Source organism: Ipomoea nil, unplaced genomic scaffold (genome assembly GCF_001879475.1).
Source record: "Ipomoea nil cultivar Tokyo-kokei standard unplaced genomic scaffold, Asagao_1.1 scaffold2921, whole genome shotgun sequence".
Classification (NCBI taxonomy): domain Eukaryota; kingdom Viridiplantae; phylum Streptophyta; class Magnoliopsida; order Solanales; family Convolvulaceae; genus Ipomoea; species Ipomoea nil.
Window position 1 is genome coordinate 4,595,663 of NW_017619349.1, and position 12,593 is coordinate 4,608,255.

Genomic DNA, 12,593 nt, shown 5'->3' on the forward strand with positions numbered 1-12,593 from the left:
ACTACGAACAACCCGAATCCACTTTGACCCGACCCAAATCAGAAGTGGACCCCACTGATAATTGTACCACAAAATAGCCACTTAACGTGCCATTTTGTGCCATTTTAAGCTATTTTTTTCCAACAAATGGTTAGGGTACTTCATTATTCTTTGCAATATAAGAATTCTGGCTCTCTGTATATCACTGCTGCAAATATGAGCTTGCACCCCTAAATCATCAACCTCCTTTTTGAAGAAATCTACCTTCCTCCTGATATCTTCAATGCAAATCTTTGCACCATCTTCATTAGTTGTGAAATCTTCCTTGTTCAATAATGATTCTATCTCAATTTCCAACTTGATAATAAGCATGCTTATGGTGCCCAAGTCTTTGATGGCAACAGACATTCTAACTTCAATCGAGTTGATGATTTCGTGCAGTCTTTTGATGGCATCCTCACATTTCCTGAGAGGAGAATCAACCAATTTCCCTATTACGCCAATGGGAATGGCTGTAGCCGCGGCCAGTGCGCCTGCAACAGGCGGTGCAGCGATGGCTGCAGCCATCACTGAGGAGATGAGAACAGCAGCAATTGCAGCGGCAAAGATCATTCGTGAGACCATTCTCCAGGAACGAATGCACTTGAGCTTCTTGTCAAGCTTGCTCATTCTCGACTGCAACTTCTCGAGCATTTGGATTTGATGCACATAGAGAGATTGGAACATCTGGAAAAACTCTTCAGCAGCTTTGTAGCTCTTCAGCTCCTCTAGAGTTCTTGTGTACTTGTTATCCCCTTCAACCCCACACTCCTTGAATCAAGAGCTAGCTGTTGTGTGCTCGCTTTAGGCATTTCTCCAAGGCAGCTGTTGCATCCCTTAACTTGAGACATGGAAAATTTAAGGAAGATATGGGGTTTGAATTAGAAGGGGAAGAGCTGAGATCAGAAGCAAGGAAAATCAAAAGAGAAGAAGGAAGGATTGGCATAACTTATCCAAACGAGACCGTATGAGCTACCGTTGGGGACTGTTTAAGTAAAGGGTTCGGACGACGTCGTTTCACTCATAGACGTTATAACCGTGGAAGAATGCTTTCATGCGAGGTCGTTTTGACCCCAGGATGCTCCGAACAGACAGCAGATGCCTCAGCGAGAAATGCGGGAGTTAGTCAGATGTTTTTTGGATGTTTCGCAGCTATTTATGCTTTGTTTGTAAGAAGAATGATTATGTTTTTTTTTTTTTTTTTTTTTGGAGACCAAATTTCGGATTCAATAGAATTCCTCAACTTTCCTCTAAACCCTAAATTTCTTCTGTTCCCCTCTACCCCTTTCTACTATTTCATTAGTTCAGAACTTGGAGGTCACGACGTTTGGTATCAGAGCTCACCATGGTCACAGCAGCTTCTTCAGCCATGGAGGAGAGAATGAGTAGACTGGAGACCTTAGTCCTGGAACAAGGGAGTGGCTTAATAGAAACTAAACAAGCAATCGAAGATAACACTCAAGATCTGAAAGCTAATATGCATCGTTTGGAATCCAATATGCAGACTTGGAAGGATGAGATTGTAACACCGCGAAATTTTTCAACTTGCCGGGCGACGTCTGAGTTTGTATTCGATGGAGGTGGTGGGGGTCTGTTGTTGCGAAGAGCTACATCGCTTAGTGCCTGGGCGACTTGTGTCAGTTGCTGTAGGGTTTGGGTCAGAGGGTCGTGGATGTTGGGTTCCGGTGTCCTTGATTGTCTTCTGTTTGGTGCCATGTCGTCGTCTTTCTGGGTCAATGTTTATAGGGACGTTAGGTGAGAGTTTTGTATCATTACTTTGGCGTGATAAGCGGAGGGAAAGTTCCCCTTAGATAAGTGAAGGGTAAAGTGAGGGAGAGTTATGTGTAGGTTTCACAGTCTTACCGCGCGTCCTAAAGTTCCTGAGTCCTATGTTCCTAAATACCTAAAGTTCAAGTCTATTGTCTTAAAGTCTAGTCTTAAGAGTTTTATCCTAGGGTCAAACAAAGGCTATGATACAACCTGTAACACCCTGAAATTTTTCAACTTTTAAGACTTATATAATAAAGGTAAATTAAATCCCGAAACATAATATAAAGAGTACGGGGTGCTATGCCACACATGAGCTAGAGAACTCAGGTGCACAGGCTAACTAACTAATATCCTCAATAATGTAAATGCATAAGCGTGGCACGCAGGCCGAAAGGGAAACTATCTACTTCTACGTTCCAAGACTCTAGCGCGCTCCAGTGTCTACACCTCTGTGCCTGAAAGCCAAATATATCCGTTCAGCGAGAGATGCTGGTAACCCACTCCAACGCGTTGAAATACAATACATATAGGCATATATATAGATATAAGAAAAATCATTTCGAAGCATGACGATATATCCTAAGAGACTCTAGCTTTTAAAATAGGGAATAGACTCGACAGATAGGGATAAGCACAGTCAACAGTCATATAATTCACAAGCATAGGGAACAGACTCGACAGATAGAGATAAGCACAGTCAACAGTCATACAATTCACAAGCATAGGGAATAGACTTGACAGATAGAGATAAACACAGCCAATAGTCATAACCAAGCATATACGGTTTACTAGCATGTATCCTATGGTCACGCTTTCATAACATTCGTAACATCAAACCATCCACATCTCGTCACATAGCACACTTTGATGGCGCCACAGGACCAATCGCATGCCCATACATGAGGGTCAGCGCATATAGCTCTGACACGGCCCCGCAGCACCCTGCCTAGTATCGCAACACGGAGGGGTCGATCGCAACCGACCGATGAACCGCAGCTCATCATAATGTTTGATCGCAACCAAACAGGTGACCGCGGCCCAAGAGTAGTCATCTGACCGTAGCCAGGAATATGAACCGTAGCTCATGTAAAACATTTGATCGCAACCAAACGGTGGACCGCAGCCCGAGAGTGTAAATCTGACCGCAGCCAGCTTCTGAACCGCAGCTCAGGAATAATCAATTTGATCACAACCAAATTGGGGTATCATGCATACATAACACATAGCAAACACATGCAACCCATATTGGCACATTGGGAAGGGGGAGAAATCGTATAACGAAACCTATGCGTGATCATCCACATACTAAGAATAGTCCTAAGGGGTTCATACTTCTTACACCTAGGTCAACGGGATACCAATTCAACTAGCATGTAATATATAAGACTCATTCATCCTACGAATGGCACCCGAAACATCAAACTAGACATAGGCACGTTAGACGGAGTCCGTTGGGACATCACGGGGGTCGGGGGAACATCAAATGGGGAAGCCGGGATCTTGAAGTGGGACTATTTCCAGCGGGTAGCCGGTGGGTGAAGGGTCACCCGCCGGCGACAAATTTCCGGGCAGCGGGTGCCCGGCGGGCAGTCGCCTGCCCGCCGGCTGCCCGCTGCCAGCGATGTCCATTCTGGCCGCGGGTAGGTGGCCGGTCCCCTACCCCCACCTACCCCCACTGACTCTTTTTCACAAATAACGCCCCGGGAACCTTTGTGGAACCCAAAACCATGCTTAGACACCTTTAAACACAATTGATGACAACACGTAGACAATTAATAGATCAAAAGCAAGAAACATACGGCACATATCCTATCATGGTTTCTAATCATAATTAGCACCCAAACATGCGAATTCCCACCCAATATATCAAGAATAACACCATACGAGTTTCACGATACATCCTATGGCTCTAATTATATTTAAATCATCAAGAACGTAATTCATCCTTTAACATCGAGAACCAATCCAATTTATCAATAATATCACACAATTGTTAGGAATCTAGGTTTATCAAGAATATCACACAATCATCAAGAATCTCTTTCCATCATCAAGATTATCAAGATTACTCAAGAAATCAGAACATCAATTATCAAGATCACACCATCAATATCATAGACGAATCATCAATACACAAGAATGTAGAGGGATGCCTTAGAGGAGATCATAGCTAAGAAAATAGGTTTTGTTGAGACATGGGTTACCTCTTAGCCTTAGTTGATTTCCTTGGCTATGATGGGTCTTTCTCTAAGTCTTTCTTCTTTCTTGATTTCTCCTAGGGGAATTCTTGGAATTCCTTGTGTGGTGAGAGATTATTGTGGTGGGGGTTCTAGGTTCCTCCTATGTCCCCTATTTATATATCTAAGAGTCCTAATTAGGGCCCAATTACTATAGGCTTTCTAACTCTATTCCTTTCAGGACTAGGGGTTGGGTTTAGAGATGAGGGCCCACGGACTATGGTGGGCCTTTTCCTAATTAATTATTGTAATTTAATTCTTTCTTTGGATAATTGGTTAAGTGATTAATTGGTTTTAGTGGTCGTGACACGGGGTGTTACACTCTCCCCCCCTTACAAGGGGCTTCTTCCCCGAAGCCCGGTGTGTTGATCCATTCTTTCACCCCTGGACATCCTGTATTTTGGCCTCCTGGTTAGGAACGCGGCCCCATGTTTTGTCCTTGCTGGGGTAGACTGGATTTCTGGTGTCGTGGTGATAGGGAAGTTTGGGTCTACCTTGGTTTCCTGCTCCGGAGCTGGATGCCCTGCGAGTGCCCAAGGTGGCCTCGATTGCTGCCATCCTCTGATCTAATGCGCGTGTCGTGTGGATTAAGGATGAGAACCCTTCTTCCATGACTTGGTTTTGCCGGGTGAGTTGTGCTAGGATGCGCTCATTGACCGAGTCTTCGTCTTGTCCTCTTGGGTTTCCTCCCGATCGTGTATGTGTCGGTGGGTTAGGCTCGCTATCCTCTTCCTGATCTTCACTTGCCTCAAGTCCCCCACAATCTTGCATTTCCCGTTTAAGCTTTTTGTTAGAGATGTCCAATCGGTCAACCAACTCTCTACGCTCCTCCTCGGGCTTGAGACAAATTTCCTCGAGGGTGACATACTGTCCTCCCTCGGTGTAGTAGATATCGTTGCGTCGGAGGTTCTGGGCGTTAAAAATCATGCCATTTACAGTCTTGACCTCAGTGTGGCTTAGATCCACCCCCTTTCTCTCCATGATCCAACTTAGGATCATCTCGTAGGGCAGGTTAAGTCGGTTGCTTGTCTTGCAAAATTCCATGTGTTTTAGCATGAGGACCGGTAGGTTGAACTTGATTTTGTGTTTCAAGAGGTAGGTAAAAGTGCACTCTAAGCTCCCCACGTCCTTACTCTTATTATTTGTGGGCAAGAGGCTGTCAGTTACAATCATAACCAATATCTTTTGCTCCGCCGTTAGCTACTTCCAATTTGGTAGCGTGGCCGAGGTGAACCCTTCCTCTTTCCCGAGTAGGTACCCGAGGTAGTCTGTGTACCCCGTATTTTGGGTATCAATCCACCCCTTTCGGTCGCAATTTGACACACCCGTGGTAGTCAATTTCAAGAGCTTGGCCAAGCGGCCTTCGGAGAGTATGATTTCCTTGCCGCAGACCTTGGTGGTGATTTCTAGTTTATCACCCCGTTTGGTGGCTACTAGATGTTGATAGAATTCTTTCACCAATTCGGGGTACGTATCCCCCTTGATGGTGAGGTACGTATCCAAAAGTCCTTGGTGATTAAGCATATCGACCAATTCCGAAGAAAATTGGTCGGGTTCGAGGGCTTTACCTCCGATTACGGTATAGCCGGCGTTGCCCCATTCCGGGGTACGGGTTCCGAGGGGCTTTTTCGGCATTTTTGGGTAGACGGTGCTTTTTCCGATGAACTTCCGGCGAAGCTCCGACGTGACTCTGGCGAGATTCCGGCGGTGCGGTTCTCTTGACTGCAGAAAGGCGGCGGCGTGGTTAGGCCCTGGCGACGGCTCGGCGAGGGGGCGGCGGCCTTTGGACGGAGCTGGGCAGTGGTGGTGGGTGTGGCAGCGGGGTGTGCTCAGGCGAGTGGCGGGTGGTGGAGGCGTCGCGGTTTGCTTCCAGGCGGCGACGGCGGTGTGCGGTGGGGCGTCGTCTGGGCGGTTGGCGGTGGCTTCGGTCGTCGACGGCGTCCGGCTGGGGCTATTGGCCCGGCGTTTGGGGAGGCGGAGAGGTGAGATGGGAAGGAGGGGTGACGGAGATGGAGTGTGGGAGAAGAAGAAGAAGGGTTTTTGATTTGGGGATTTGGGAGTTTTAGGGATTTGTGGGGGATTTAAGAAGGGAGTGTTCCCTTGAAGTTTTAAGAAACACCTTTAGCCTAGTGTTTAAGATCTTGGTCTTGTATGTGGGGGGTCAAGGGTTTAATTCCCATTGGTGACACTAGGCTTTTTGATGGTGTGGTCTTTATCTTTTTCCTTTTTTTGTTTTCTAGTGGTGGGAGGCTTGGCTTGTTTTCCTTATGTAAAATTTTAGTTCCACCCCCTGTAAGTAGGGTCGAATTTCGATCTAGTCTTTTATTTATAATAATTCCGAAGCAATTAAGCTAAGTAAATAGTTCCACTACGAAGGTGGTTACAAGGAATTTGCCGGGCTATCCAAGACAGAACTCGTCTTCTTGGTCTTCTTCCGCGGGGTTTGCGTGGTCCTCGTCTTCTGGGGTTAGTTTCCCCTCCTCGAGGTTGCCTTCATTCCCGAGTTCGGCCTGGGTGCAGCTCATGACGAATATCTTCCCGGGAGCGCCGTAGTTTCCTTGGTGAGTGGTGCCCCCGTGTTGACTCATGGTGGTGGTGCGTGGCCTTTGGGGTTGAGTGCACTGGAAGGCCTTGTGTCCTTCTTCCCCGCAGTTAAAGCATCGCCAGGGGTTGCCCATGCAGTCTTTGCCTCTATGGCTTTTGTTGCATTATGGGCAAGGGAAGCTTCTTGTGTTAGCTTCGTTGCTCCCTAGGGGTGGCCTTTGGCTGGCCAGGTTACTCGGTCTTGTGTTGGTGTCGATTCTTGCCCTCTTTACGGGTGGTGTCCCACCTCCGGTGTTTCTTTTCCGTATCTGTTCTTGAACCCCTCGTTGTAGCAGTTGGATTGGATAGAGATTTGCGGCACTGGAGTAAGTCTTGTTGAGGGTCCGGGTTCTGCTTACTACCAGTGCTTTTCGGGCGTCGAAGTTGAGGCCTGATACGAACCTCTCTATTTTGGTTACCTCAATGGGGACTAGTTCTGGCGTGAAGCGTGCTAGTTCTAGGAATCGCTTATGGTATTCCATGACGGTGGTCGTTCCTTGTTTCAAATGGAGGAACTCTTCGTGCATAGATGCTTTTACGTGCGTTGGATAGAATCGCTCTCGTAGACGTGTTTTGAGGTTTTCCCAGTCGAACCCTGGTTCTTGTCGGTAAGCGGGTCCCTCGTGGATCCACCAAAGATCTGCCTCGTGTCCGAAGTAGAACGAGGCTATCTCCACGCGACGTTCTTCTGGGCATTCCACCAGCCCTAGAATTTTGTCGAGGGTCCGGATCCATTCCTCAAGGATTACGGGGTCTTCTTCTCCTGAAAACGTGGGGGGTCGATGATTCGAAACTTGCCGGGCGACGTCTGAGTTTGTATTCGATGGAGGTGGTGGGGGTCTGTTGTTGCGAAGAGCTACATCGCTTAGTGCCTGGGCGACTTATGTCAGTTGCTGTAGCGTTTGGGTCAGAGGGTCGTGGATGTTCGGTTCCGGTGTCCTTGATTGTCTTCTGTTTGGTGCCATGTCGTCGTCTTTCTGGGTCAATGTTTATAAGGACGTTAGGTGAGAGTTTTGTATCCTTACTTTGGCGTGATAAGCGGAGGGAAAGTTCCCCTTAGATAAGTGAAGGGTAAAGTGAGGGAGAGTTATGTGTAGGTTTCACAGTCTTACCGCGCGTCCTAAAGTTCCTGAGTCCTATGTTCCTAAATACCTAAAGTTCAAGTCTGTTGTCTTAAAGTCTAGTCTTAAGAGTTTTATCCTAGGGTCAAACAAAGGCTCCGATACCAACTGTAACACCCCGAAATTTTTCAACTTTTAAGACTTATATAATAAAGGTAAATTAAATCCCGAAACATAATATAAAGAGTACGGGGTGCTATGCCACACCTGAGCTAGAGAACTCAGGTGCACAGGCTAAATAACTAATATCCTCACTAATGTAAATGCATAAGCGTGGCACGCAGGCCGAAAGGGAAACTATCTACTTCTACGCTCCAAGACTCTAGCGCGCTCCAGTGTCTACACCTCTGTGCCTGAAAGCGAAATATATCTGTTCAGCGAGAGATGCTGGTAACCCACTCCAACGCGTTGAAATACAATACATATAGGCATATATATAGATATATGAAAAACCATTTCGAAGCATGAAGATATATCCTAAGAGACTCTAGCTTTTAAAACAGGGAATAGACTCGACAGATAGGGATAAGCACAGTCAACAGTCATATAATTCACAAGCATAGGGAACAGACTCGACAGATAGCGATAAGCACAGTCAACAGTCATACAATTCACAAGCATAGGGAACAGACTTGACAGATAGAGATAAGCACAACCAATAGTCATAACCAAGCATATACGGTTTACTAGCATGTATCCTATGGTCACGCTTTCATAACATTCGTAACATCAAACCATCCACATCTCGTCACATAGCACACTTTGATGGCGCCACAGGACCAATCGCATGCCCATACATGAGGGTCAGCGCATATAGCTCTAACACGGCCCCGCAGCACCCTGCCCCGTATCGCAACACGGAGGGGTTGATCGCAACCGACCGATGAACCGCAGCTCATCATAATGTTTGATCGCAACCAAACAGTGGACCGCGGCCCAAGAGTAGTCATCTGACCGCAGCCAGGAATATGAACTGCAGCTCATGTAAAACGTTTGATCGCAACCAAACGGTGGACCGCAGCCCGAGAGTGTAAATCTGACCGCAGCCAGCTTCTGAACCGCAGCTCAGGAATAATCAATTTGATTGCAACCAAATTGGGGTATCATGCACACATAACACATAGCAAACACATGCAACCCATATTGGCACATTGGGACGGGGGAGAAATCGTATAACGAAACCTATGCGTGATCATCCACATACTAAGAATAGTCCTAATGGGTTCATACTTCTTACACCTAGGTCAACGGGATTCCAATTCAACTAGCATGTAATATATAAGACTCATTCATCCTACGAATGGCACCCGTAACATCAAACTAGACATAAGCACGATAGACGGAGTCCGTTGGGACACCACGGGGGTCAAGGGAACATCAAACGGGGAAGCCGGGATCCTGAAGTGGGACTATTTCCAGCGGGTAGCCGGTGGGTGAAGGGTCACCCGCCGGCGACAAATTTCAGGGCAGCGGGTGCCCGGCGTGCAGTCGCCTGCCCGCTGCCGGCGACGTCCATTCTGGCCGTGGGTAGGTGGCGGGTCCCCTACCCCCACCTATCCCCCACTGACTCTTTTTCACAAATAACGCCCCGGGAACCTTTGTGGAACCCGAAACCATGCTTAGACACCTTTAAACACAATTGATGACAACACGTAGACAATTAACGGATCAAAAGCAAGAAACATACGACACATATCCTATCATGCTTTCTAAACATAATTAACACCCAAACATGCGAATTCCCACCCAATATATCAAGAATAACACCATACGAGTTTCACGATACATCCTAGGGCTCTAATTATATTTAAATCATCAAGAACGTAATTCATCCTTTAACATTGAGAACCAATCCAATTTATCAAGAATATCACACAATCGTTAGGAATCTAGGTTTATCAAGAATATCACACAATCATCAAGAATCTCTTTCCATCATCAAGATTATCAAGATTACCCAAGAAATCATAACATCAATTATCAAGATCACACCATCAATATCATAGACGAATCATCAATACACAAGAATGTAGAGGGATGCCTGTAAACACAAAAAAAGTAAACTTTGTATATATTCACAAAATTCAGTGTACAGCGTGTGTATAATTCAATGCAGGTACAAAATCTCTGTCTAGTCCTCTGATTCTTCACTGACGTGATCTATGGAAGTGCCTCCGGGATTCAATTGGCGCGTGCCTCCGGGATTCAAGTGGCGTAGCTTCTGGGATTTAAGTGGCGTGACTTCCAACAACGAGCGTCAAGATTTAAGTAATCAACCCGGAAGGCCCCGTGTTTCCTTGGTGAGTGGTGCCCCAGTGTTGACCCGTGGTGGTGGTACGTGGCCTTTGGGGTTGAGTGCACTGGAAGGCATTGTGTCCTTCTTCCCCGCAGTTGAAGCATCGCCAGGGGTTGCCCATGCAGTCTTTGCCTCTATGGCTTTTATTGCATTTTGGGCAAGGGAAGCTTCTTGTGTTAGCTTCGTTGCTCCCTAGGGGTGGTGTAACACCCCAGATTTTCAAGACTTTTTAAAACTTATAATAAAGGTAGAATCTTATTAAATCCCAAGATATAATACAAGCGTTCGGGGTGCTATGCCACACCTGGGCTAGAGAACCCAAGTGCACAGGCTAACTAACTAATATCCTCGAAGTGTGATTACATAAACGTGGCACGCAGGCCGAAAGGGAGACTATCTACTTCTACACTCCAAGTTCTAGCGCGCTCCAGTGACTTAATCTTCTGCCTGAAAGCCAAATATATCTGTTCAGCGAGGGATGCTGGTAACCCACTCCAACGCGTTGAAATACAATACATATAGAGATATATATAGATATACGAAAACCATTTTGAGCATGAAGATATATCCTACGAACTCTAGTTTTAAAACCGGGAATGACTCGACAGATAAGGCCAGACACAAGCAACAGTTATAACAAGCATATGCAGTTCACAACAGATAAGGCAGATAAGGCAAAGCATAAACAATAATCACAACCCAACATAAACAATCCCCAACATAAATCCCATAGTCACATCCCCCCCAAGACACTTGTAATCACAACTCATCCATATCACAACACATAGCACACTTTGTTGGCGCCACAGGACCAATCGCACGCCCATACATGAGGGTCAGCGCATATAGCTCTGACACGGCCCCGCACCACCCTGCCCCGTATCGCAACACGGAGGGGTCGATCGCAACCGACCGATGAACCGCAGCTCATCATAGTGTTTGATCGCAACCAAATAGTGGACCGCAGCCCAAGAGAATGTCATCTGACCGCAGCCAGGAAAAAGGACGAACCGCAGCTCGTATAGAAACGTTTGATCGCAACCAAACGGTGGACCGCAACCCAAGAGTATCATTCTGACCGCAGCCAGCTTCTGAACCGCAGCTCAGGATAACCAATCCGATCGCAACCGAATTGGGGTAACACACACACATAACACATAGCAAGCACATGCAACCCACATTACACATTGGGAAGGGGGAGAAAACGTATAACAAAACCTATGCGTGACCCATCACATACTAAGAATAGTCCTAAGGGGTTCATACTCCTTCCACCTAGGTTAACGGGATACGAATTCAACTAGCATGCAATATAATAGACTCGTAAACCTACGAACGGTACCCGAAATATCAAACTAGACACAGGCACGATAAACGGAGTCCGTTGGGACACCACGGGGATCGGGGGAACATGAAACGGGGAAGCCGGGATCCCGAATTCGGGAAATTTCCAGCGGGTAGCTGGTGGGTGGGGGGTCACCCGCCGGCTGCCCGCCAGAATTACTGTTCCGGGCAGCGGGTCGCCGGCGGGCAGCTGCCCGCCCGCCGGCTACCCGCTGCCGGGCGGTGTTTCACGGCTGTGGGTAGGTGGCGGGTCCCTTACCCCCCACCTACCCCCCACTGACTCTTTTCACACACTTTACGCCCCGGGAACCGTTGTGGAACCCGAAACCATGCTTAGACACTTTACAACGAAATTAACGACAACACGTAGCCAATTAACGAATCAAATACAAGAAACGAACGGCACATAACCTATCATGCTTTTCTAAATATAATCAACACCCAAACATGCGATTTCCCCACCCGATAATCCAAGAATAAGATCATACGATACAACCTAGGGTTCTAATCACTTTTATATCAACAAGAATATGGTTCGTCTTCTAATTGCAAGATTCGGTAAGAATAACACATAAGCATCAAGAACATCACACAATTATCAGGAACAACACATAATCATCAAGAACTCCATATAATTATCAAGAACACCATAATTATCAAGAATCTCCCAATATCAAGATCATCAAGATCCCACATGGGAACATCACATCAATTACCAATAATAATCATCATAACTCGCCAATATACAATAATATGGGGAAACCCTAAGGGGGAATTATAACTATGAAAATAGGTTTTGTTGAGACATGGGTTACCTCTTAGCCTTAATTAATTCCTTGGCTATGAAGGATCTTTCTTTAAGCTTTCTTGATTTCTTGATTTCTCCGAAGGGGATTCTTGGAACTCTTTGGGTGGTGAGAGATTATTGTGGTGGGGATTCTAGGTGCCTCCTAAGTTCCCTATTTATATATTTAAGACTCCTAGTTAGGGCCTGAATGGTATGCGTTTACTAATTCTATTCCTTATAGGGCTAGGGTTTGTTTTAAGGATAATGGTCCACGGTCCATAGTGGACCATATTAATTAAAGAGGATCCTAATCATAATCTGAATAGTAAAAGGCCTACTTCCATTATTCCTAACAGGCTTAAGACTCTTATTCGGGCAAGGGTCCACGATTCATGGTGGACCTTACTAATTAATTAAAGGTGAACCTAACATAATTA

General features: G+C 46.3%; 1 protein-coding gene across 1 annotated transcript in view; it reads right to left on the minus strand.

The window, feature by feature from the left end:
- The window catches only part of LOC109160856 (UPF0496 protein At4g34320-like), a 44,221-nt gene that overhangs the window by 13,932 nt on the left and 17,696 nt on the right, over positions 1–12,593 (minus strand). Inside the window, exon 3 of the mRNA XM_019309101.1 lies at positions 132–843. Within this exon, the coding sequence (XP_019164646.1) occupies positions 132–705 (574 nt within the window). The 5' untranslated portion in view covers positions 706–843. The remainder of the gene's footprint in view (positions 1–131; positions 844–12,593) is intronic.